The 26844-nt window shown below is 57.9% G+C and overlaps 1 protein-coding gene across 1 annotated transcript in view; it reads left to right on the top strand.

The window, feature by feature from the left end:
- Window positions 1-26844, top strand: part of FBN3 (fibrillin 3) — a 169618-nt gene that overhangs the window by 38175 nt on the left and 104599 nt on the right. The window contains exons 4-8 of the mRNA XM_075903143.1: window positions 1425-1523; window positions 6989-7084; window positions 9543-9638; window positions 24400-24597; window positions 25313-25438. Of these exons, the coding sequence (XP_075759258.1) occupies window positions 1425-1523; window positions 6989-7084; window positions 9543-9638; window positions 24400-24597; window positions 25313-25438 (615 nt within the window). The remainder of the gene's footprint in view (window positions 1-1424; window positions 1524-6988; window positions 7085-9542; window positions 9639-24399; window positions 24598-25312; window positions 25439-26844) is intronic.

Here is a 26844-nt window from a genome sequence, read left to right as displayed (position 1 = left end):
CTGGCTGAGGAACCACCAAACTATTGATGCTGATTTTCAAGAAGTCTGAGAGCACGGGGGAAGTTCTGGAAGGCTAATGTGCTATTTGTAGGAAGGATAAACAGAACGACTTGAGTAAATATCAGCTTGTCGGCCTGACATGGATCTGGACATGGTGATGAGGCAGGTGATGTGGGACTCAATAAAACATTAAAAGAAATAAAGCCAGTCAACAGGCTTATGGAAAATAGACTCTGTCAGACTAACCTGGTACCTTTTTGGATAATATTGTAAGTTTGGGTGCTAATAGACATAATGTACTATGACAAACATCTGTCAGGGATGGTCTTACTTAGGTAATACTTAGTTCTGCCTTGAGGGCAGGGGCCTGGAGTAGATGAGCTCTCAAGGTCCCTTCCAGTTCTGTGAATCTGTAATTCCAGGATTCGCTAAGACTTGGTACCGTGTGGCAGTTTGCTTAGGAAGCTAGACAGATCTCAAATGAACAAGATGCGCTTTAAATGGATTACAGATTGGCTAACTGAGGTCTCAACATTTTACTGCAAATGGGGAAATGCCTTTGACCAGGGATATGTCCAGTGGGGGGTGGGCAGTGTTCCTGCCCCTCCTCTCCTTACCATTTCTATCAGTGACCCGCAAGAAAAAATCAAATCATCACAGCTAACGTTTCAGATGACACAAAACTGGCGCAAGTAGTAAATCCTGGAGAGGACAGTTCACTGATACAGAGCAATCTGGACCACTCGGGAAACAGGGCAGGAGCAAACAATACCGATTTTAATACGGGGTGAGCCTCTCCAGTCCAGAACTCTCTGGTCTGGCAACATTCCTAGTCCGGCAGGATTTTAGTTGCCTGGATGTCCACTTATCGGGGTGGCCAAGTTTCCTGCGGTCCCATAAAGTTTGTTTGCAGCCCCCAGTCCTGGCTCTCAGTGTTCTGTGCTCTAATGTGTCTCTAAGATGTCTCCCGTGTATGTCTACACGTGCACCCTATTTCGAAATAGGGATGCAAATGAAGACATTCGAAATTGCAAATGAAGCCGGGATTTAAATATCCTGCGCTTCATTTGCATATTCACATTATGGCGCTATTTCGAAATAAAACGCGCTGTGTAGACACGTTATTTTGAGAGAAAACCCTCCTCTCGAAATAATCCTGGAGCAGAACCAGGGTCCTCCCTTTGAGCGGGTTCGTGCTCCCACAGGCCAGGCCTTCGCCGGAAGCTAAGGGCCTTGTCTGCGTGTCTAAACGCGCTGCCCTCCGGGGCTCAGGCGCGGGGCTGTGCTCCGAAGGCGGCCACACCTGGCGCCCATAGGCCCTCCTGGCCGTGGAAGCTCTGAGAGCGGGCCACATGTGCGGGGGGGGAGCGGCACCGGGCGCACAGGGCAGCACCGCGAGTCGTGTTCCTCTTGTCTCTCTCCAGCAATTTGCCGGAACTCTTGTGGCGAAGGGTTTTGTTCCCGGCCCAACATGTGCACGTGCTCCAACGGGCAGCTGTCCCCCAACTGTGGCTCCGGAGGAGGTAAGAGCATGTCATGATTGCCAGGCCATCCCTGATGCTGATTGGCGGGGGCGGGAGGGGGGAAGCGGCCGTTTCCAAACAAACAAACAAAAAACCAGCAAGCAAATGGTCTCGTAGCACTTTATAGACTAACAAAACATGTCGAGCAGCGGTTCCCAAACTTTTTGTCATCACGCCCCCTTTTTGATTTTTGAGAAACCCTCACGACCCCCCTCCCCAAAAAATAGCAGCAAAACTTGAGGTGGGATTGACCGGGGGTGTGTGTGGCTGGGTCGCCTCGCACCCCCCTGGATTTTCTTCGCGCCCCCCAGTTTGGGAACCCACGATGCAGATGGTATCATGAGCTTTCATGGGCACAGCCCACTTCTTCAGATGAGCGGCTACATGTTTTGTTCGTCTGTAAAGTGCTACCAGACCATTTGCTTGCTGGTTTTTTTCTGTAACAGACGAAGTTGGCTACCCCCTGTGTCTCCAAACGGTGTGTGTTCCCGGGAGCCAGCTGTGCAGAACTTGTGGGATGATTTTTTTTCCAGTGAAAAATGTAGGTCGAAAAACACCTGAAAACATTTCCCGTTTTTGAAACAAAATGTTTTGATCTTTCAATTTGAAATGACTTTTTATTTCAAAATGTCCTTAAATTTGACATTTTAAACATTAAAATAGGTAAAAAAAATGCTCACCTCCAAATGAAATATTCCTCTTTGGGTTGAACAAAATGTGTGACCCAAAATGAATATTTTTAAACTTCTGATTCGTCAAAACATCTAAGCCCTTTGGTTTCAGTTCAACCTGACCCTCCCACATCCCTGTTTTGTGGTTTTTTAATTACCAGTGAACCAAAAAAAGTGTCATTTTCCCAGCTGTGGTTCTGGTCTAAACGTAGCAGGAAATTGCAAAGACCATAAACCCAGCCGTGTGCTCAGGGAGGCCCCTCGCTGTCCCTCTGATGAAGGAAATTGAATTGCTTGCTGCGCGCCAGGGAGCCACTTTGGTGAAGTGGGTTCCAGCGGGACACGTCTCTGAGCCAGTCTCCAGCATTCACAACATGGCTTGCCTGGCCTCCATGTTACCCGTTTGTGTGGAGATAAGAGGGCTGCCTGTCCACAGCAAGGGCGGAAGCATTTGCGCAGGCCACCACTTGGGTGTCAGCGAGAAGTGTCCGGCTGCCTCTGCCCCGCTCTCATGTAACCCACAGGTCAAACCCCGGGGAGTCAGGAATCCCAGAAATGCCTCCCCTGTTCTCTGACCCCAGCGACCTCTCCCTGGGAGCCGCCAATCACCCACTCAGGGAAGGCCACAGAGAATTAGTGGAGCTCGAAAAGGCCAAAGGCCTTGGCTCAGCTCGGTGTGCAGGGAATGGGTCCCTAGGGCCACGAGGGGCCAGGAGGCCGGGAAGTGATGGGCCACGAGGCTTCTCTTCACTGCCATGGCTGTTGCTTCCTGCACGCAGACGGCCCTGCGGGGAGCTGGGAGACACTGGCCTGGTGCATGGCCCTGGCAGACCTGGGCAAAGGGGTGAGTTGGCGAGAGCTTGGCAGCTTTGCCCGGCCGAGCGCTCATGGTAACCTCGGCCTGGCGCGTTCGGGGCGCCGACACTGCAGCCCTCCCCCGCTGCGCAGCCAGTGCCCCTCCGCAGAGCACCCACCCCATCCGGAACCAGGGGGAGAGGGCCCGTTGGGCGGGGGCCTCCCCCCTCCAGCCCCACGCCAGCTTTGGGCGGCTTGGCCAGGCCTGGGCATCTGCTGCAGCGTGTGTCCCGGCACATGCTGGTTTGACCATTGGGGCTGGGGGTGGGCAGTGAGCCCCCCGGGGGCTGCCTCTTTCCTGTCTGCAGCTCGTCCCATGACATGCCCGCTCCTGAATAGCTGGGGCGGAAAGGGAAGGGAAGTGGTGCCATGGGTCATGCTCCCTGTAAGGTGAGTGCCTGGATTCAAATGCCGCCCGCTGATTAGCCGGCCTGCTGATGGTGCACATCTGCACAAGCCCCGGTGCACAGAATAAAATGTATTCTGCTCATGGATGGAAAAACGTAGAGAGAATATTGGCTCCCGGCCCTGCAGGAAAGCTGGCAGTTCTGTCTCCTGAGATGGCAGGGGAGGGTTGCTTTGCCATCTCCTCAGTGGGATCAGATACATCTGCCCCAAGTTCCACAAATACATGCGCAGCCTCTGCAAAGGGGCTGGAGCACATGACCTATGAGGAGAAGCTGAGGGATTTGGGCTTGTTCAGTCTGCAGAAGAGAAGAGTGAGGGGGGGGGTTGAGAGCAGCCTGCAGCTCCCTGAAGGGGGGTTCCAAAGAGGCTGGAGAGAGGCTGGTCTCAGTGGGGGCAGGTGGCAGAACAGGAGCAATGGGCTCAGGTTGCAGTGGGGGGGGGGGGGGCTAGGTTGGATATTAGGAAAAACGATTTCCCTGGGTGGGCGGGAAGCGCTGGGCTGGGTTCCCTAGGGAGGAGGGGGAATCTCCATCCCTTGAGGTTTTTAAGTCCCAGTTTGACAGAGCCCTGGCTGGGATGATTGAGTTGGGCTGGTCCTGCCTTGGGCAGGGGCTGGACTCGATGGCTCCTGAGGTCTCTGCCACCCTGGGGTTCTAGGACTCTGACTGGCTACTGAGCCGGTCGTGCGGAAACAGCCCCCCCTCCCCCCATCCCCCACGTGGGAGGTGCTCGTGTAACTCAGGGAAGGGAGCCCGGGAGCTGACTGGAAGGTGGCACATTGTGTTGTGTCCCCAAAAAGGCAGCGCACAGGCAAGTTTGAGCCCCTTGGTCCCCTGCCCAGGACAGTAGTTCCATGTGTTAGCAATCTGGCAGGAATGCAGGGAATGTGTAGACAGCATCTAGGGCTGGGCACATGCCTAGCATTCCTGGGGGAGGGGGTTTCACAATGCAGGCTGGCAGGTTACCCCCCCCCCCCCCCGGAGTATGCCTGGGGTCTGGCCTTGGGATTGCGGTGCCCATCAATCGGTAATGCTGCAGGATGGGAAAGTGTCCAGCGCCCTGCCGAAGGCCACTTGGATCTAGGGATGTTACATTTTGATTAACTGGCTAATCAAACAGTCGATGCAATTTGCTTCCACTATTCGACTAGTCGATGAGGGCGCTGCCGCCTTTGAAGTGCAGCAACAGCCCCGGGGGTGAAAACAGCAAAGGCGAAAGCGCTGCGGGAGCACGGGGCCAGCGGGGGACTCAAGCAAGAGGCAGCAAGGGGGGCGGGAAGCGACGAGCTGACTAGGCAACTAGTCATCCACATCCCTACGTGGCTCTTTTCTGTCGTGGCCAAAGGGCCCTTGTGTGGCTTGAGGAAGACTCACGTTGCAAGGGACGGCTGGGTTGTGATAAACCTAAAGGACTTTGCCGATTACCGTTGTCAGTCTGCTCTAACCACTTCGCTGTGCTGCGACTTCCTGGCTCAGGGGTTTGAAAAATCTCTCACGCACGTGCACACGCATGCACAGATACACGTGTGCACACATGCACGCACAGACACACATGTGCACACACCTGCACACGCACACTCAGAGCAAGTTACAGTGCTGTGAAGTGCCAGTGCAAATGAGTGCAGCACTGGGAGCCGCTGGCTTTCTCTCGGAGGTGGTTTGCCTGGCGCATTGCTCCTGTTCTGCCACTGCTAGAAATGGATTTTCTACCCTGGGGGCTAAACAGTCAAACATTCTTGTAAAGCAAAATTTAAAAGGAAAAAGAATCATTCTGGGCCAATGAAATGTTTTGGGGAAATTTTGGCTTTTTTATATTTTTTTAAAATTTTTTCTACTTCAACAACTCATTTCAAAATGAAAAATCCAAACTTTTCATCCTGAGAATGGTGAAGTGAGATGCTTTTGAAGGATTTTTCCAATGTTATTTTCTAACTAAAACCAATACCATTTCCCCCACGCACTCAGGGTGTGTCTAGACTACAGGGTTTTTTCGAAAAAACTTCCCTTGCGTCTAGACTGCTGCCACGTTCTTTCGAAAGTAAATTGAAAGAGTGCGGCAGTTTTTTCGACCGCGGAAAACCTGGTTTTACGAGGAAGACGCCTTTTTTCAAAAGTGCTCTTTCGGACAAAGGCGCTATGTGATGCAAATGGGCTTTTTCGAAAGAGCATCCAGACTGCCTGGGGGCTCTCTTTGAAAAGCGGCTTGCTTCTTCAAAAGTATCGGTTGTTGTCCAGACGCTCTTCTTCGAAAGAGGCTTCCAGTCTAGACATAGCCCCAGATCCAGTTTGTCAGAACATCATCCTGGATGAAATGCTACTTGGATGAAAATGCTCTAAGCCGGTCTGCTGGTGGGGGCTGACCCGTGCCGGTTGTCCTTCCGCCATGTGTTGTACACACCCATTCACTACCACGCAGCATGAACTCCAGTGTCCATGCCAAGTGGACCCAAGCGGGAAGTGTAGCCCCCCTTTGAAGATGTGATTTCTCTTTTGGATTGCTCAGGGACAGAGAACAGTGTTTAACAAACGACTCCTTGGATGTGTCCTGCCTTCCTGCAGCTTGGTAGCGTACAACCCAAGGAGACGTTTCCTTCTTTTCAAAGAAATCCACCCCCCAAATGCTCTCTTAAAAGGAGGGCGTCTATGGCCGAGTGCTGGGCGCTTTGTAGCTGAGGATGCTGGGGTGCAGACCGTGTGTTGGTTTGTGGAGGGAGCGCAATGAAAAGCAGGCGAGACTGAAGTGTGTGCAGACACGGAGGGGAGGAGATGCTGAAGGGAGAGAGAGGAATTGCTCGGGGATGTAAAGGTGGTGGAACTCAGGTTTTGTCTACACTTCATAGCCTGCTCCACACTGGCGCTGTACAGCGCTGTCACTTGCTGCGCTCAGGAAGGTGTTTTTTCACACCCCTGATCCAGACAGTTACAGCGCTGGAAAGTGCCAGCGTAGACTTGGCCTGAGAGACACGGAATTAAACTGAAAGTGGAACCAACTGGGCTAAATCTCAGGCAGTGAGTCCAAACAATGAGTCCTGGGCCGGATCCTCCGGTGGATTGCCAGGGTGTAGCTACATGATGTCTCGGGATGTTGCCTACTTCCACCTGCGAGGCTCTGGGCCTTTGCTGGGACCAATCCTGCACCGCCCTCGTGAGCTGGCCGAGTCCAAACCGGCGTCTCCCTGGGGAGGCACTGGCCGTAGTGCTCTTGTTTCTGGTTTTTCCCAGCTCATGGGTTCGTTGTGGGCATGGACGTGACGACCAGAACAGCGCCGAGTGCCTGGCACAAAGGCAGTGGGACTTACGGGGGCTAGTCCATAGACTGTCCGCAGGAGCTAGCCAGCCCCGTAGGCTCAGCTCCAGTGGGGGGCCCACGGGGGCTGCCCGCTGGATTTTATGGGAGATGGGACGGAGTCGTGGGTTCTACCCTGAGCTGATGTCACGCGAAGAAGCAGCGTCCCGGTTGGCCTGGCGCAGGGATTTGCAGCTTGCCAGGGAGACGGGGCCTCTGATCCCATTTTCTTGCCTCCCTCCACAGTCCAGTCCTGCAATGTCCGGTGCATGAACGGGGGCAGCTGCAATGAGGAATCCTGCCTCTGCCAGAAAGGATACACTGGAACTTACTGTGGGCAGCGTGAGTACCTGCGTGTCCCCCCACCCCCGGCTTAGTCGTCCCCACTAGCCAGTGACTGACTCTCCCGTTGGGCTCCCCCCAGACAGCGGCAATGCCTGCGAGCAGCTGGGGCGGCCAACAGGCGAACCCCGTACCCACAGACAGGCCCCGGGGACGCTGTGTGCTCCCTTCGCTGCGTGAGACGTGGCCCCTCCGCCCGCCTCACCGGGCTCGTCCCAAAGGAGCAGTCTCCTACCCCAGGCAGGTCTCCCGCAAAACTCCGCTCCTGTGGCCAATCCTATAACACTGACCAACGATTTAGTGCCTCCAAAAAGAAACAAGAGTTATTTCCAAGGTTAAACCAAACAGCTCCCCCCTCCTCCCTCTCTCTCACACACACTCACACACAGAGACACATACACACACACAGACACACAGAGACAGACACACACACACACATACACCCACATTCATACACACATAGACACACACACAGAGACACACACAGAGACAGACACACACACACAGACAGAAACACACATACACACACTCTCACACAGACACACACACACACACTCTCACACACACAGACACACACACACACACACACAGAGACACACACACTCACACATAGAGACACACACATACACACACAGACACACTCACACACGCACACACACACATAGACACACACAGACACATACACACACATACACATACACACACTCACACACACAGACACATACACACACACACACAGAGACACATACACACACACACACACACACATAGACACACACACACACACACACACGAGATCCAATCAAAAAGGTAGTAGACACTGCTATAATATGAAAGTGCTGAATGGCCTTTTGGGCTAAGTCAAGGCAAACAGCCTGGGGACCCCTTGCTTATGCGTAGGGATGTGGCCCTCTCTGAGGGACGTAAAATCCCGTTTAGTCAGTTAACTGGTCAAACCTTAGTTTAACTGGTTAACTGATTAAGCAGGATGGAGGGAGGCGGCTCCAGCCCAGCTGGAGCAGCCCCCAGCTCATAAGGCTACCGCTGCCCCCATAGTCCCTCTGTGGGGCTGCCACCATCTCTGCCGGTCCCGACCGAGGCTCCTGGCTCCGTGTGGGGCTGCCGGCTCCCACCCTGGGCCACAGCGTGGTGGGCCCAGCCCGGCTGGAGCAGTGCTCTGCCCACGGCAGGCTGCAGGCGGGGCGGCTGCTCCTGGGCACCAGTTAACTGTTACCCAGTAAGGGTTATGCTTACAGGCAACTGGTTAACCAGTTACCCATTCACAGCCCTGCTCTGAATTCCAAGCAGCACAGTGATAATAATTCTTACTGGACCAGGATTTTTGTGCCCTTGCGAGGATGGGACAAGGGCTTGTGCATATCCCTTCTTCCTACATGCGGGGGAAGCCACCAAGGAAAGTCTTTTATCCTCGGATGTCCCACAGCAGCTTGTCCGGGTCCTTTCTTTGTTGGACAGGACACGACACCTCTTGTGATGAACTAGCGTTTCACAGCTGGGGATGCTCCCTCTTGACTGGGGGGGCTACAGTCTTAGTGAACATTTTTATAGTTACAGAGCAAACACTTACATCTTACCTGGTACCATGGGGTGTGTTTATCACAGGTAAGATCAATACCCAAAGCATCCTACAAGCATTTCTTAAAAGCTAAATACTGAACACATTCTTATAACCTTCATAGCCATTTTACCAGTGCTCACACACAGGTGACTCAGGCCATGTCTATACTTACTGCACCGGAGATTGATCTCCTGGTGTTTGATTTAGAGGGTCTAATAAAGACCTGCTAAATTGAACACTGAGAGTGACCCCAATCAGTTCATGAGGAGTAAGGGAAGTCAACCTCCTGCTATGGAAACAACGCTAGCTCAGCTTAAGGTACTTTGACTCCAGCTATGTTATTTACATACCTGGACTTGCATACCGTAAGCCGACCTTGCTGTTGTAGTATTGATCTGCCCCAGGCAGGTTTTCAGCTACACCTTTGTTGGCCTTCAGTGAGTCTTATTGCTAGCGTACCGTGGCCTGTCATATGCCCTTTGTCAAATTCTGCCCCTGTGTGACAGACAGAGAGCTATGTTAGAGTTAGTTTTCCCTTTTCACAGTTTTTAATTTTATACTTCTTCAGTATTGGATCACAGAGCTAAGTGTGTTACCCAAGATTCTCGCCCCCAGCAAAACCTCTCTGCTCACAGACCTATTGGTTTCCAGACCACTTATATAGGATTTCTTTATAAGCAGGAAAAAACAAAGTTGCCTTGCTGAAAAAAACATACCATACCTTTCACTTTGGGATTGGTACATGGAGAAGTCCCCTGAATTACAAATAGTATAGCACATAAAATGGGATGCTCCAAATTCTGCAGGTGTCCATGGGGTAGAACTTCCTGGTGCCGTCTGGTTGATGACCATCTAGTGTATCTTTCTTTTTGTGAATAGCTGTCTGTGAAAATGGCTGCCAGAACGGAGGTCGGTGCATTGGACCAAACCGCTGTGCTTGTGTCTACGGGTTCACTGGGCCCCAGTGTGAGAGGGGTAAGAAGCAGTTTGCTATATTACTCTCACAAATGTTACTACAAAAAAGATCATAAAGGTTGCAAATTCAAGCCCTCAAAACTCATAGGGGGGAGGGATAGCTCAGTGATTTGAGCATTGGCCTGCTAAACCCAGGGTTGTGAGTTCAATCCTTGCAGAGGCCATTTAGGGATTTGGGGCAAAAATTCATCACAGAATGGTACTTGGTCCTTCTGGGAAGGCAGGGGGCTGGACTCAATGATTGTTTAAGGTCCCTTCCAGTTCTAGGAGATAGGCCATCTCAATTAATTTAATTTTAAAAAGGAAATGCCAGGTTTGCCCATGCAGAGCTAATTTGGCCCCTGGGCGTGCATGCATTATGACAGAGTCTTTGATGATGTGATCACATACTCTTTTTTTCCATAGGACTCTTGCTTTATTCAGTGCATGCGTGGATAGTAGGTAGCTGTTCACTATTTCTTTATAAGCTTACCTGTCAGTGAATATAGAAATATCAATTCTTCCTGGAGCACTCCAGTGATTTGCTCTTTTTTTGTTCTCTAAAAGGAAGCAGCTCACTCAGCTGTCAGATATTTCCCAGAACTTTGAAAGGGGTTGGGCGCATGCCTGCAAGGCAACAGAGATCACAAAACACTGAGAACAGCCATCAGGGCAGCCATTGTGGGTTACTGACGGAGTCAGTTCTCTTGACAAAACAAACAGCAGAGTCCACACTGGCTCTTTCTCGACAATTGAGGGTACATCTAGACATCACCCTCCTGTTGGAATACGCTACGCAATTTGCACTACATAAATTGTGTTGCTTATTCCGAGTCTAGGTCGAAAGAGCTTATTTTGAAATTTGGCGCTGTGTAGACAGCGTACATTTTCAAAATAAGGCCCTATTCTGACAAATCCCTTGACCCTCGTGGAATGAGGGTTACAGGGACGCTGGAATAGTGCACCTGCTATTTTGGGAAATAGCGGGCACATTCAAAGACGAGGCACTGCTATTTCGGGTTGCTTCTGGTACCCTGAAATAGTGCCACAGTCTAGACATACCCAAAGGGAGGGGAAAAGGCAAAAAGTCTTTTTTTTGTTTGTTACCAAAACTGGGTGTTTTTCCGCTGACAAAAGTTGCATCATAGTGTAAGCGCTTTCACTCTTTTGTCACCAAAAGGCAGATTTTGGCAACAACACATGCCAGTGCAGACAAGGCTTAGGAATGCAAGATGTTTCTTCATTCCCATATTGAAGTGGTTGGCTGCTGACAGGCTAACACAAAGGAGAATAAGGGGCAGATGTTCAGAACACTTATTGTCTGATCAGAACCTGGGCTCTCAGCCTAAACAAGAAAAGGTTACTTCTCGTTTCATCTCAAGAGTTGCTTCATAGGGGCAATTTTCAGTTCTGCCGCAGGACGGGCCTTTCTTCCTAAGAGCGGGTTTTTACGTGATGGATCCTGCACATTTGCTGACCACGCGGCTGGTTCACACAACCAGGTTTTTTTCTGAAGCTACTAGGAGGATCCATGTAAGCCCCGAGCCAGATTCAGCATTGTGTTCTGGAGAGTCAGCCCTAGCCCAGGCTGAAGAGAGTTGCAGAACTGCCTGAAACTATTTCATTCTCAAACACGGTGGCTACCCGCGTAGGTAAGACTCCGTGGAATATTATTCCTCATCCGAAGCGAACAGAAAGCAGGCGTGCAGCTGAGACAGGACGAGGGGACATCGCCACGCGTGGGTCGTTGGAGTCTCACAGAGTCCTGGTGTCAGCTAAATGGATGGGATCTCCAGGCATCCGTTTGTCCACAGAGGGGCAAACCAGTTACCCAGTTTGCCCTGGGCAGCATGGCTGCCGTGTATGATGCCAATAGACCAGGAAAGACTCGTTCAACCCACTGTAACATGAAGCTGTGGAAACACCCCTGGGTTTACAATTTACGTCTTTTCTGCTAAGAACTAGAAACGTTTGATCCAAAGGAAAGTTTTCTGCAATGTTAGTTAATTTGGGGCAATTTCCTGTTGAAAAAGGTTCCCGTGTAAAATTGTCTCTCGACTATTGTGGGAGACAACGAAACCCTGGGCCAGTGCCTCAGCCGCGGCAGGTCTGGGCAGCGCGTTGAGGTCAGTGGCGGCTGCTGCTTTGCGTTAGCTTCCCCAGCGAGACAGGCTTTGTGTCTGAGCACAGCTGGAATGAGTGAGGCTCTGCTAGGAGGGCTGGAATTTCCTCCTTTCCCCTTGGCTTGGAGGCGCGCCCCCGGATGCTGTCTGCCGAGGGGTGCCTGGCGAGGGCTAGTGCTGCACACAGCTAAAGTGAAACCGAAACACGCCCCAGAGCAGATGTACAAACTCAAAGGATTCACATCAAAGACCTCTGGAAACTTTCCCCCCTCCCAGCCAACTTGCCTTGAGACTGGGAGTGCACGTCTCGTCCCCTGCTCCTGGATTGGCTGGTGCCTGTCTCTAGTGGCTTTTTCCAAGTCCTGAATTCTTGGCAGTCTGATGGAGAGGGTGAGAGCGGAATAACAGTTGGTTTCCGGGAGCCCAGGCAGGCAGGCAGTCCTGCTTGAACCGCAGCCAGGCAAAATACACAGCACTCCCAATAGCCGGGCGGTGTTCTGGGGTCTACAAAAGCATCTGCTGAACACTGCGGGGCAAGTGCCCCGTCAAAGGCCTGCGTGGTTTGTGCCTCGCTTTTACTGGTGGCAAAGAAGTGAAAGCTCTTTAGCAGCCTCGGTTCCTCTCCCTCGTGCTTTGTTACAGAAGCAAAGATTGGTAAGGCTCAGACACACACGCGCACGTACACACAGTATGTAGGAAGGAGCAGTGACGACAGACAGTCCTTATGCAACACCCTGAAAGTTTTCTGCTCCCAGTAACCCAGAAGTGACTTACGTGGGATCTTCCTGTGTGGCGGGGGGCTCAGACTGGGCCCGGAGTGCAGAGGGGGCCGGTTTCCCCTGCTGGCTGAGCAGGGAGCGGGTTACGCAGGTTTGCGTGTGTAGAAGAGGAAGGGTTGTGTTCCGGGAGGAATCTGGCAGACGTGTAAAGAAAGCAATTTCTGGGTATGCCAGTGCCAGGGAAGACTGTAAACTCCAGTTGCCTTCATGTTGTGTGTGTGTGTGGGGGGGGGGGGGGGGGGGATTTGTGTGTGTGTGGGATTTGTTCTATGGATATTGTAATGGACCACATTCCTTAAACACAGAGCGCATTTGTGCAGAGCCTTTGGAGAAGTGCCTTGGCCCACCCCTGCATGAGGAGACAAAACAAGCGCTCCAGCTGTGTACACACAGGCTCTCCCCGCCAAGGCAAACACAGGTTCTCCCCGGCTTTGCTCTGGCCTGGTAGAAGTTGCACTTTTTTGAGAGGTTCCTGCAGCAATCCCAGGAGGTGTGAGGCTGCGTCGGGGCTGCTGGCATGCACTGCGCTGGCGCTTTCCTCATGGAGCAGGAATCTGGTCTCTCATGGAGTGTGTGTTAAGGGCCAGTCACCGGGGGGGGGGGCGGGGGAGGCATGGCCCTCTCAGCTCTCCACTGGGGAATCAGCGGGGGATTTCTGGTCAGCCCAAGCCACACCAACCCTAGTCGCCCATCGGGGAGAGCCGGGAATTGCAGATTTCTAGGCGTGGGGCTGACTGAGAGGACCCGTCCCCAGTACCAGGTTCACCCCGAAGAATGTCTGTGGATCCAGAATGACCTTCTGTGGCATGGCTGGTGGGGGGGCTGATGTCTCTTCACCTTGCTGCTTGACTTCCTGGAGGTGCAGCTTCCCCAAGGGTGGGGGGGGACAATAATTTTGCTGGGGTGGCACTCCCAAGAATGTGGAAAGTGGCCAAGGGCTGTACTCTTCCATGATATCAATGGAAGGGGTGCAGGCTCTGGGACGGGATGTCAGGTGCAGAAGGGAGTTTGGGATAAGAGAGTGGGGTGCAGGAGGGAGTTTGGGTGAGAGAGGTGGTTGTGACCTAGGGCAGGAGACTGGGGTGCAGGGTCTGGGAGGGGATATGAGTGCAGGAAGGAGGCAGAGGGCTTGGGTTATGGGGAGTAGGGAGCAGGAGAGGGGGCAGAGGGTTGAGGGACAGTGGGGGCTGGGATGCCAGATGCAGGTTCTGGCCGGGAGACTTACCTGGGCAACTCCTGGCCGGCAGCCCAGCAGCTTTCTCAGGCAGGCTCCCTGCCTGCCCCGCCCCAGTGTCAATAGCTGGGTCTGTGAATAGCTATGAGCCTGAGGGGAAGCGGGAGGGGTGCCTTGTGCACTGCCTGTTCTTTAAATAGGCAGCTCCCATTGGCCAGAAACCAGCCAATGGGATTGTGCTGGGGAGGGGGCAGCTCCCGAAGCCCCTCCCTCCCTCTCCCCTGGGTTCTCAGCTGTTCAAAGACAATCAGTACCTACCAGCCGCATGCGGGGATGGAGCAAGCAAGGAGCCTGCCTGAGGCTCCCCTGTGAGTCCGAGGGCTGGATCCAGTGGCTTGGCGGGAAGGATCCGGCCCGTGGGCCATATTGCCCAGCCCTAGGGCTACGGCTGCCAGGTGGCCACTCGTCTTCCTCTTCCCCTCTCCCTTGGCTCCCAGAACAGCTTGGGTCCCCCCGGGATGGCACGGGCAGTAGGGATGTAATAGTGGAGTCCGTTATCCCAGTAACCAATACACAAAAGCTTGTAGGTTAATGCTACAGACAACGTGCACTCCCCCCCACACCCCCGCCAGTACATTCGTTAGCAGGCTGGCCAGCAGCCTGGCTCAGTCCCGACTCGTACCGGCTCCTGGACCTGCCCCCGCTGCAGCTCTGCATGTAAAGTGTATTAGGAGTTGGGGGGCAGGCACCAGCTCACGCCGGGCCCAGGAGCTCAGACCCCCCCCAGACAGGGGATGCTGCCGCCCCACACTACCCCCTCTTTATCAGAGGCAGCAACACTGGGCGACAGGCAGCCGGACCACAAGGGGGCCGGTTTTTAAACTGGCTCCCCTCATGGACCAGCTCCCGCCTGGCCCCCTGTGCTGCTGCCTCTGATACAGAGGGAGCAGCGTGGAGTGGCATGGAGCTCCTCAGGAGCGAGGCTGGGGCGCACTGGCTGCCGGCCCCGCCCCGGGACTATAGACAAATCGATTGGCCAATAAGAATTGATGAGGTTACTCGACTATTCCATTAACCGACATTTAACATCCCTGACGTGCAGGTGGCTGGTCACTGCAGCGCCAGCTGGTGCTGGGCCCGCGTGGCTGCAGCTTGGGGGGGCCCCGGTGCGAGGCCCAGTGTGGCCATGGCACGGAAGAGGAGCCGATGCGAAACCTCGTCCTTGCTCAGCGCAGACCCTGCTGGCAGGACGAATCATCACGTCAGCTGAGTGTGGGCAGGGCCTGTCCCCCCGTCAAACCGCTCCCACGTCCTGGAGACCAGAGCTCCAGGCTGACCCTCTCTAGCCCGGCACCCTCGGGACCTGGCCGGTGCCAACACAGAGACTTTGCCGAACCGAGGGAGGCCAATGGTGCCTAGCGGCGCTGCCAGCCCTGCCACAGTGGGCTGGACACGAGGAAAAACTTCCCACCTCTCAGGGTGGCTAAACACTGGAATAAATTGCCTGGGGCGGTTGTGAATCTCCGTGACTGGAGACATTTCAGAGCAGGATGGACACACACCTCGCAGGGAGGATCTAGGTGGTGCTTGGTGCTGCCATGAGGGCAGGGGACTGGACTTGATGCCTCTCGAGGTCCCTTCGGGTGCGTCTAGACAGCACCCTTCCCTCGGAATAAGCTTCGCACATTGCATAGCTTATTCCAAAAGAAGGTATTTTGAAATGTGGTGCTATGTAGACAGCCCCAGATCTCAAAATAAGGCCCTGTTCCAACAAACCCCTGAACCCTCGTGGAGTGAGGGTTACAGGGGCGCCGGAATAGCGCACCTGCTGCTTTGGGAAAGAGCAGGCGCATTTAAAGACGCGGCGTTGCTATTTCGGGAGACTTCCGGTATCCTGAAATAGCGCCGCAGTCTAGACGTGCCCGTCCAGTTCTAGGATTCAGTGACTCACATCTGAGCCCGTGGGGTTTGCTGGCCAACAGATGTGCAGCTGCTTGTCTTGGGCTTGGATAACTCCAGAAAGGTTTCTTTTTGACACTTCAGTCTTGTCGAGAATGAGCCCTCCACGAAGAGCTGGAAGGAGCGTGACTCAGAGCTGCCACAGGAGCAGCATTGGCGTGTTGTGCACGGCACGAGTCTGGGAAGCCCCGCGGGTTGGTAATGAACTTGCCAAGGCACAGAGCTCCCGAGAGCGACCGGGGCACAGGTGTCAGTGAGTAACGGCTCCAACGCCAGGCTGCGTGATCCAGACGAACACGAGAACCTTCCTGTGACGAGGTGACGTGCTCCGAGCCGGATGGAAGGCAAGGAGATGAATTGTGCATGGAGGTTCGCCAGCTGACCGGGGTCGGCTCAGACAGGCTGCACCCACAGAGGAAGGCAAAGGCGTGTGGGGCGCGGGGGGGGGGGGAGGGGCGTTTTATTGCTTGTCCCTGTCCCCAGTTCCCTCCCACCCTTGGGCACTGCTGCCTGGGAATGGGGGTGAACTAGGGTTTTGTGAGGCTCTTTGGCCAAAGCAAGCGGGGGGACCTGCCCCGTCCCTTCCACCCTCAGTCCCTCCCCCTCCTTACACTTCTGCTGGTGAGTGCCAGCCACATGGGGCGGGGCAGGCCCTGTGCCCCACCCCACTTCTCGGCTGGAGCGCTGGAGGGCAGAGCAGTATGCGGATCCCCCTCCCGGGCCTGGCTAATCGGCCGCTGTTTGGGACAGAGCTGCTGCCAGTTGCCACCCTGCGGGGTGAGCTCCGTAGCAGGAAGGGGCCTGGGCCTAGGTGTGCGAGGAGCTGTGCGCTGGAGGGCGCAAGGCCAGGCAGGGACTGGCTGCGCGCACCTGATTGGCTGAGCGTGATCATTGTCACCGGGGTTCCGTGGCTGCACGTGTAAAATCCCTTTCACTGGGAGTCTCCTGCCAAGGCTCCAGGACCCTGCTGGCCTTGGCCAGGATGTACCCCAGGGGGGAATCTTCCCGGTTTTGCTGGCCAAGCGGGAGTCAGGACTGGAGACCTGCTCTCTGGAGACTCTGGCTGAGTCTCTGCCCCCGCTCTGTGTTGCCATCTCCTTGCCTTCCATCCAGCTCGGAGCACGCTCGGGCTGCGGAGGCGGCTTCACAGTTCCTCCAGGAGCCTGGGCGAACCTTTCCAGAGGCTTGCGCTGTGCAGAGGCCGGGGCTGGTCTCCTCTCACTAATAACAGCACTTACAGCTTCTAGAGCCTTGTGGCGGGGGCGCTCATGGCCTTTCCGAAGGGGAGTATTTGCATTTTAAAGGCAGGGAAACTGAGGCACAGATTGGTGAAATGACCTGCTCAAGATCACACAGCAAGTCATAGAATCTTAGAGTCTGAGCACTGGAAGGGACCTCGTGAGTCCTGTCCCCGGCCCTCGCGGCAGGACCAGGCACCATCCAGACCATCCCTGAGGATCAGCAGGAAAGGACCCAGGAGTCCTGACACCCACCGCCTGCTCTAAACAAACTTCCTCCTTTTGACCTGCTGTTTATAGTAACTGGCCGTGTGCCCTGCCCATGTATCTGGGCTGTCCAGCTCCGCTTTCACCGGCCCAAGGATTTGCCAGGAAACCGTAAATCTAGGACAGGAAACGTTTTACAACCTCTATCTGGCATGTCCCAATGGAGCAATTTCTCAGAACGGCGAGTGCGGCGTTTGCACTGTGCAGACGGAACGGGGCGGTGTCTGCCTGTGGGAGGAAAATGGCCAGGTGGAGACGGTGTTCTGTTCGACAGGCGGCCACGGCCAAGACCCTGTGGGATTTTGACACCCTCTCCCCCGGAGTGAGGTCACCATGCCAGCCCACCAGAGACAGATAGGAGGGGGCTTCCCGTGGGATCACATGTCAATAGAGTTCTATTATCTGCAGGCACGTTCCAGCAAGTCCGGTGACTTAGGCCAACTTGCCTCACTTCCCCCTGCCTGAGTTGGCGGATGGGCGTTGGCTGTTGGGCGTGTTGGCGGCTGGGCGTATTGGCATTTCAAAGGGGAAGCCCTGGAGCCCAGGGTCAGCTGGGGACTCCCTGATCCTGGGCTCTGCGTGGCATTTCCCCAGAACCTGCGATGAGTTGGGGACTCCCCAGCTGACCCCAGGCTCCGCTGCCACAGGGATCCCAGAACAAGCTGTGCAGTCCCCGGCTGACCCCGGGCTCCAGGGCAGCTGCCCCTTTGAAACGCCAGAGGCAGTGTTTTAGAGGGGCAGCCGTGGAGCCAGGGGTCAGCTGGGGACTCCCTGATCCTGGGCTCTGCGTGGCATTTCCCCAGAACCTGCGATGAGTTGGGGACTCCCCAGCTGACCCCGGGCTCCGCTGCCACAGGGATCCCAGAACAAGCTGTGCAGTCCCCGGCTGACCCCGGGCTCCAGGGCAGCTGCCCCTTTGAAACGCCAGAGGCAGTGTTTTAGAGGGGCAGCAGTGGAGCCTGGGGTCAGCTGGGGAGTCCCCAGCTGACCCTGGGCTCCACGGCTGCCCTTTGAAATGCTGTGCAGGTCTGCCCCTTTGAAGTGCCCCTCCCCCCCCTTTGCGGCCTGATAGAGGCAGCAAAGGTGGAGGGGAATGGACTAGTCCACTGGTGGACTGACTGTCTGAAAAGCATTTGCTTATCGGACAGTCGACTCGTCTTTCCCTTCCCTGCCGGGGGTCAGCTGGAGGGCCCAGCTGATGCCGGGCTCCTGACGCGCTGCCCCTTTGAGGCGCTGGGGCGGCGTTTCTAAGGGGCAGCGCAGCATGGAGCCTGCGCGAAAGCAGCATTTGCACGGGCAGGGAAGCGGAGTCTCTTTTGGGCGGTGGCCTGGGCGCGTCCCACTGCTGGGGCTGATGTGCCAGCGCGTGGCTGCCCAGCGGGCGCTGGGGCTCGTTCGCCCCATTTGAGGTTTCTTTCTAATTGTGGGACTGAGCGGGGCCCTGGTCCGCAGGTTTCTCCCCCAGCCCGAGCACTCGGAAGCCCATGGGGGAGGCAGACAGGAAGGCCCGATGCCAGGCCTGTGGCGAGTTCGAGCCTCGGGCAAAGGAGGCTGAAATCCCTGCTGTGGAGGGGCCTCGGGCCACCCTCAGGGCTGGCTGGCGTGAGAAGGGCGGAGAGCCAGCCCGCACCGAAGGGGCAATGCCAGGCTCCCCGCAGGTCTCCGCCTTGCAAGCCCGGCAAGAGGGCCAAGAGGTGGAGGAGAGGGCAGCGGAAACGTAAACCGGGGCCTAATTCAGCACAGCTGGCTTCAGTGCCACAAGCCACCGGCTGCTTCTTGGACACCACCACAAAACCCCATCGCCAGGCCGGAGGTGTGGGCGGTGCCAAGGTGCCTACGCCGGGGACGCAACCTCCGGTCCCAGGGCGCCAGCGCCAGGAGAGGCAGCTCCTCCGTACCGCCAGGGGGAGCAGGCTAAGTTGGTGCCTCGCCGGCCTTTCGGCATCATTCCCGGCACCGAATGGGAATCCTGCTCATCAGACATTACGGATCCCAGAGCAGGGCCCGCGGGTCTCCGTGATCCTCCGACTCTGCAATGGGATCAAGACAGGGGGCCCTGCCCTATCTCCATGCCCATTATGGGCCCTGCAGGGGTTGCAGATCACACCGAAGCACCAAGCAGCCCGCCCGCAGCCTGGCCGCGGCGCGAGACTCCCGCCAGGAGAAGAGATTCTGCCCCTTGGTCTCCAGACGCGGCCGTTTCCTTGGCGCCCCCTCGCCGTGAGCTGAACGTGGATCAGGACGCGGGAAGGCGAGTGGCTGGATCCTCGGGGTCCGACGGGAGCTGATCCCTTGGCTCGGCGGGATCCTCTCCAGGTTCCTTCTCCCGGCCCCGCCCCCACGGAGCTGCCGTGAACAAGCCGATGATGTCGGGCCTGACTGGCCCCGAACAAGGGGGGGTCCGCGGTCACAGGCCCCAAGCCCAGTAGGCCCCCTGCCTTGCTTGCCCAGCCCCAGCCCCACCCTCCTGGGGGCTGCCGTGGGGCTCCGTCCCTGGCTCCGTGCTTTAGGGGGCTGCCAGGAGACTCTGGCCTCTGCCCCGTTTGCCACAGGGCTCCAGCCCAGGTCCCGCGCTCCAGGGGCTGTTGTGGGGCTCTGGCCCCAACTCTGCACTGCCCCCGGCCCCACCTGGCCCTTCTGTCTTAGGCTCCCGGGCTCTGTGGTCCAGGAGCATCCACGGTCCTCCTCGACCACAGGAGATGCCGGGCCAGAGAGCGCTAGCTGCCGGCGGTGCAGCCTGGAGGGCCAGCGAAGGCTTGATGCAGACGGCCGCCTCTTTTCTCCCTCCTCTAAAGTGGCACCTGGGCAGGCGCCCGTTCTCCAGCCCACCCCCTCCCCTTCCTCACGGGAGTGGCAGCAGGAAGGGACGGGGAGGGGGCGAAGGGCAGCTCTGCCCGTTATCCCTGTCAGCAGGGGGCGCTCAAGCCACCCACTGGGTACCACTGGGAGGAAACGTTTCCACAGGCCATGTGCTGTGGGCACCGGGAGCCGACGGGCACACACAGCCCATCTCCAGGAACAGCTGTTCCGGCTCAGGTCAGTAACCAGCTTTTCTGCAAAAACGTGTCCTCCACGGGGAGGGCTTTCCACATGGGGAACGTCATCCAACTTGGCAGCCACGCTCACCATTGGGTAAACTGAGGCATGGGCTGCCATGGTCAGGCAATGGCCTTGCCAGCAGCCCCGTAGCTGACTAGCTCTAGGGGAAGGGTTGGTAGGAATCTGGCAGCAGCCTGGTTTGCCACCATCCTCATTGGCCATGGACTGGGGTCAGACACAGTTCTCCGTGACAGGTTGTGGTGGCCCATTGGCAGATTGACCAGGGGGGCCCCTCTGCTCTGAGCCAATTCGCCTGCCTGGCGCTCCTGTCAGGGAGCAGGGTCAGGCGGTGGGGGCTTGCCCCAGCCCTACTCTCCAGCATGAGTGGGAGGGGTCAAGGCAAGCCCCCGGCAGGAGCGCCCAGGGCATGGGGAGCTGCCGGTGTAAGGGGGATGGGCCCCTCCGGCTGTGGCCCAGGGCTGCACGAAGTGGGGTGTCGCCACAGGCTGTGGGAGGTGCCTAATGCAGCAGCCGGGGCCCCTGGAGTCTTGGTGCCTGTGTGGCCCGGCCAGGCTGGAAGGAACCGGCAGAGCAGACAGCCGCCGAGGGAAGGCCATGGCACAGGGACACAGCTGCTTCCAGACTGGACAGAGCGGGCACAGCGAGAGCCGCGTGGCCTGGAGCGGTGTCTGCGGCTCTCCAGCACCGGGGCAATCTCTGCTCTCCCTAGGCCCGCCAGCCAACCGGGCAAGGCCCTTTCCTGCCCCTCCATCTTCTGAGCTGCCCCAAGTGGCGTGAACGCAGCTGGGCGGGGGCAGGGCGAGTGAGGCCCAGAGGCAAGAGAGGAGCAGTTGGGTGGCCGGAGCAAGGTGGCACGAGAGAGGGCAGATCAGGCCTGCCTGGCAGTGGCACTGATGCTCTTGGCAGCCCTGGGTTGCGACGGGATCTACAGCTGCACCCGGAGTTCCAGCCATAGGCCCAGCTGGTCGCAGTCTCTGCCCTGCGCAAGTCGGGCTTGGGGCTGAACTCCCTCTCCCTGGCATGGCGCTGGGGAAGCTGCCAGTCCTGGGGGAGCCCTTTGGGTGCGGGGGGCTCAGCCCCTTGCTCAGGCAGTTCCCCCACGTGGCTCTCTTGGGAGCGATGGGAGACGGTCCAGGGAGGGTGCGGAGCGATGGAGGAACGAAGCTCCGCTTGGCTCCGCCGAAGAATGTGGCAGAGGACGAATTATCCGAGGCCAGCGCATGTGGAGGGCAGGGACCCGCAGAGACTCCCGGGGCCCCAGCCTCTCGGAAGTGCCTAGAGGTTTGATTAGTGTCTCATTGAAGATTTAATCATTTGACCCATTAAAATGAGCGCCAGATGGGACCTGGCACGTTGCCAGCACACGCTGGGCTCCAGACCGCAAGACCCAGCTTGCTTTGGCTGCTTTCCCGCCCAGAACCAAGTCTAAATATGAAACTCTATTTTTGTCCATGTATGTGAAAGTGTTTCCTTTTCCCGTTTTAATGGCCCCATGTCTGCCGGCAAGGAATTCCTCCAGGGCCCTCTCAGCGGCACAGTCCGCGGCTTGGTTTGACTTTTCCCTCACTTTGCGCTGCAGACGTAGTTGTGGTGCCTGGGTTGCCTCTTGTGTAGTTATAGGCTCCAACTTAGTACGTGACTCCGGAGCCTTTTCCAGCGGCAGTGGGGCTCCCGGCATGCACAGGGAGAGGTGGGAGTCGGTCGCTCTGACCGAGAATGCACAGTACTCAAAACCAGAGAGAGAAAACCGGCTGCTCCTCAGGGTATGTCCACACGCCGACAAAACTCAAGGAACGTCCACACTGTAATTACGGTCTTCTGCAAGAAAATCGAAAGAACGGAGGGGTGGGGGTGGTTTCCAGCATTGGTGATCCTCACTCTACCAGGAAGGAGCATTTTTGCGAAAGAGTTCTTCCACAGATAGGCGTGTGTGGACGGGGAAGGGGGAATTCCTTCGGAAGAAGAGGGAAGAGGACAAAGCACAGGTGCCCTGGTGGTCCCCTCGCCCATAGCAGTCACAGCGCCCATGCGAGAGCCTCCATTCAGTCTGGACGCTCTCTGCCGAAAAGCAGATCGCTTTTTCCATGCGCTTTGGCAGCGTGGACGCGCTCTGTCGGAAAACGTCTTTTTGGAAGATCTCTTCCGAAAAAAGCTTCTTCCGAAAGACGCCTGCAGTCTAGACATAGCCTCAGAGAAGCTTCTTCCGAAAGACGCCTGCAGTCTAGACATAGCCTCAGAGACACAGCTCCGCGCCTTGTGCGAGCCTGCCTCTGCAGGCTGCCTGTGGCCAGACACTGCCCTGCAGAGCCCTTTGCCTGCAGGCTGCCTGTGGCCAGACACTGCCCTGCAGAGCCCTTTGCCTGCAGGCTGGCCCCCGACGCTGCAGACCTGGGTGCACGCATCAGGCACAGTTAGGGCCATCGGGAAAGCAGGCGAAAGGAGCCGCATTTATGAGGTGTTCTGCATCATCCGAGATCCAGTTCTCAAATACATGAAATGTTGTTGCATCCGCCACAGCCTTGGCGGCCCCCACATGTCCCAGGTGGTCAGGCGTGGCTTTGGGACACCCTGCCTCGGTTTCCCCTCTTTGGTTCACAGTAAACTCAAACAGTGGGTTTCACAAGTCCTGTCGCAGCCATTACCAGAACGCTCCCAAGCAGACGCAAATCGTTCCCCAGCCGCTCGCGGGGCTGCATCGTGGCCCAGGGGTCTCGGATCTGGCCCTGCAAGGTTTGCGGGAGCAGCCACATTCCCGCGCTTGTGAAACCCAACCCGGGGTGAGGCTCCACCCGTCCATCCCGTGGGGGGCCCTGGAGGCTGCTCTGTCTCCAGCTGCCCCTGAGGCTGCTGCTCCGGCCCGAGCCCCCACCACCTCCAGATCCAGAGTGGCCTCTGGGGCTGTCGCTGCCCCGGGATTGCTTCCTTGGTGCTCCCTGGCCTCAGGGCCACCCTGGCCAGCTACTGCAGGGGGATGGTGTGTGTGAGGGGGGGGGTCGGCTGCATTGGCTGCTGTGCCCTGGGCTCCGTCAGAGGTTTAATGCGGGAGTTTTCCCTCTGGCTCGAGAGGTCTTTGCAGGAAGGGCTGGAACATTTGCATGGAGCGTGGCTCCCCGCTGGAGCGAAAGGCCCTTCGTGCTTTAGAAGGGAGTTTCTTGCTGGAGCCCGGTTGTGCTAAGATCCCCGCCCAGGGCTCGGGGGAGCAGCAGCCCCCCCACTTGGCTGGGCGCAGGGGAATGGCCCTGCTGTTGCTGTAGCGTCGACGTGGTGAAGAGCCACTAAATGGCCTTGGGCCCTTGGGCAGTTACCCAGGAGCATGAACCCTGCGGCCGGCTCTCCTTGTGCGCTGCTGGCCAGGAGGCTCTGGGCACAGCACCTGGCACGGGAGGCTCTGTCATTTCTCGGCTTCCGGGGAGTCTGGAGCCGATTTCCTGTGCGAGCCAGGAGCTCACTCCTGAGCAGCGATTCTTGACACCCCACGTGCTGGGGCTGCAAACACCTGTCACTAGCCAAGGGGACAGGCCGCGGGGGAGCTCGGCTGCTCTGGGGAAGCCGAGGCAGCAGGCAGGGACTTGGAAGCGCAAACCCTCCTGGAAAGTGCTCAAGGGAAATGCAGTGTCCAGAGCATCCGTCCCCTCCCCCTGCAGAGCCCCGGGGCCGTGCATCGCAGGAGAGGCAGGGAACCTGGCTGATTAGCAGGGCGAGAGCCTGGGCCAGCCAGCCCCGAGCGCCTGGGGCGTGTGCTCAGTCCCCAGTAATACTCTGGGGAGGCGTCGGCCGAAGGGTGGAGTAGGAAGCAGCCAGCCCGAGGTGCTTCCCAGGCCACGCCGGGCCTCCTCCTGCCAGTCCTTCGGTGCCGTCCCCCTCTGGCGGCAAGTCCAAGGGCCCGGCCAGGAGTCCCAGGCGAATCGCTGGGCCCCGGGGCTCTGCCTCTGTTGCCCTCCCCTCCCCGGCAGGCCTTTGGCAGAGAGCAGACCTCGCAGCCGCGCTGAGCTAGGCCGCTCCAGGGGGGAGGCGTTAGAAATGGCGGCCGAGGCCCCGGTCCAGTCGGAGCCCTCGGGCCTGTGACGGGGTCAGGGCCGAGCTGTGGGTGGTGCTGCCTGGAGCCCGGGAGAGCAGGCCCTGTTTGCGGGGGCACCAGGCCTGGGTCTCCTTCTAACCTCCCGGCCTTTGGCTCCTCCTCAGACTATCGCACCGGCCCCTGCTTCAGCCAAGTCAACAACCAGATGTGCCAGGGCCAGCTCAGCGGCATCGTCTGCACCAAGACCATGTGCTGCGCCACCATTGGCCGGGCCTGGGGCCACCCCTGTGAGATGTGCCCGGCCCAGCCCCACCCCTGCCGCCGGGGCTTCATCCCCAACGTGCGCACCGGGGCCTGCCAAGGTGAGTGCCGGGAACGGCGCGGACGGGCTCCCGCCAGGCCCGGGCTGGAAACGCCTCCTGGAAAGGAGCCGGGGGCAGGGCCGGAGCCCCGGATGCTGCTCTAAGTACATCCAAGCAGCCAGGCTGGGTCAGACCACGGCCCATCCAGCCCAGCGTCCTGTCGGCCGGCACTGGCCCTGCCGGGCACCCCAGAGGGAGTGAACAGAACCGGGAATTGTCTAGTGATCCCTGTCTAGTGTATCTAGCTCTTTTTTGGACCCTGGTCTTGACCACATCCTCTGGCAAGGAGTTCCACAGGTTGACTGTGCGCTGCTCTGATCCAGAACTAAGCCAAAATCAAAAAGTTGAAATTCTCACAAGCCCACATTTCAACCAGCTCTAAATGGAACCCCCATGGGGAGCGTGGCCCGTTCCCTGCGCTGGGGGGCAGATGCCTGCACCGGCCCTGTGAACTTGCCAAACTGGGCTACGAGTAGCCCGATGCTGCATGACGGGCTCCTTGGCACTGCTGGTAATGATCACAAGGATCCCCAGGCAGGAGAGGCTTGGAACCACGGTGCAGGGGGGCAGAGCGTAGCCCCTCGGGAGCCCAGTGCCCCCTTGCAGCCTAGGAGAGGAAGCGAACATGCTCCTGTTCTCCCTGCCCCCTTTGGCTCCTGGCTCCTGGGCCATGCGGCCTCCTTGCTCGCTGCCTGACCCCTTGTCCTCCCTGCAGACGTGGACGAATGCCAGGCCATCCCCGGCCTCTGCCAGGGTGGGAACTGCATCAACACCGTGGGCTCCTACGAGTGCAAGTGTCCCGCGGGGCACAGGCAGAGTGAGACCAGCCACAAGTGTGACGGTAAGGCGAGGCGCCGGGGCCAGGTTGCTCATGAGGAAGAACTTCCCATGCGCCCGGGTGGGGAAGCACTGGGGGGGGGGGGTCTCCCCCGCTGGAGATACTGACGGGCGGTTAGACAGACAGTCGGGGGATCTGGACGGCGCTTGGTCCTGCCGTGGGGCAGGGACGGGACCTGATGCCTCTCAAGGGCCCTTCCAGTGCGAGTGCTTTAGGAAGTCCCAGCGCCTCTCCTGGGAAGCAGCTCTGTGTCTCTCCTCACCAACCCCCTCCGAGCTGCGCTGAGGGGCCGGCAGACGCCTCCTGCTGTCGGTGAACGCCCCCGTCTCGGGGGGCTAGCCGCGCTCCGAAGGGCAGAGAAGCGAGGCTCAGTCACGGAGCTCTGAGGCAGCAGGAGGGAGCCCTCTGAGCAGAGACGCTGAGGCGCCAGGAGAGCAGGAGTCAGCCGGACGCTCACGAGGGCCCTGCCGTGGAGGTGTCACCTCACCCTGCAGGCACGTGGCCGGCGCCCACGAGAAGGGTCCCCAAGCGGCCAGGCAAGCTCCGGGCTGCTCCGGGCAGGGTTTGGACTGCACATTTGGAAGGCTGAAGGGCCCGGAGGGTCAGCGGGGAGACCGATCTCACTCCGGCTGTGGCTGCATGCCCTGGAAGGGGCGCGAGGGGCCTGGTGGGGAGGCTGCACAGCCCTACGGAGGAGCCCCTGGGCCCTCCACGGGCAGGCTCTTCCCCTCGCGGCTGGATGAAAAGGGCCATTGGGAGGCTGGGGGCCAATGGCTTGGACCCCGCCCATGCTGGTAGCCACCCTGTCCAGAAGCCATCGCTGTGGTACGAGGCAGGTGGGCCAGGCAGGTGAGTGGCTACTCAGGCCTCTTCCTTCCCAAAGCCGCTGGTTGGCTTCTTGTTTGTCAGGCAAGGCTGGGGCGGCGAGGCCGTGCAGCCTGAGCCCTTCCCCCGCCGGGGTCCTGCCAGGGCAGCGTGAAGGGCACTCACTGTGCACTGCTCCGGGCGGCTGCTCTCCAGGGCCTACGCTCAGCTGGAGAGGCGCCCGAGCCCTGGGAAGCGTGCCGTGAGAACTGCGCCCCGGGATGGAGCGGGTCCTTGTTCAGAGGAGAGGCCCTGGGGCTGTGGCCGCTGGGGGAGGCCAGGGAAACCCTGAACGCTGCTCTGGGGGCAGACAGGAGGGAAATGACCTCCCAGCAGCCCCCACGGGCCGGTGGCCTCCCCGGTGCGGGGGGAGCTTCTGCAGCGCTGCTCCCATCCGGGCTGTGTTGGAACCGCACGTCACTATGGCGACCATCGGCGGCGGGAAATGGGGGGCACAAAGGAGGCAAAAGCTCCTCTCCTCCGGCCCCCTGCCTGCCCCAAGGGCAGGAGCAGAGCAGCTGCGAGCGGGGGAGCTAGGGCAGCCA

This window comes from Pelodiscus sinensis, chromosome 19 (genome assembly GCF_049634645.1).
Source record: "Pelodiscus sinensis isolate JC-2024 chromosome 19, ASM4963464v1, whole genome shotgun sequence".
Classification (NCBI taxonomy): domain Eukaryota; kingdom Metazoa; phylum Chordata; order Testudines; family Trionychidae; genus Pelodiscus; species Pelodiscus sinensis.
This window is presented reverse-complemented; position numbering and strand designations above follow the sequence as displayed.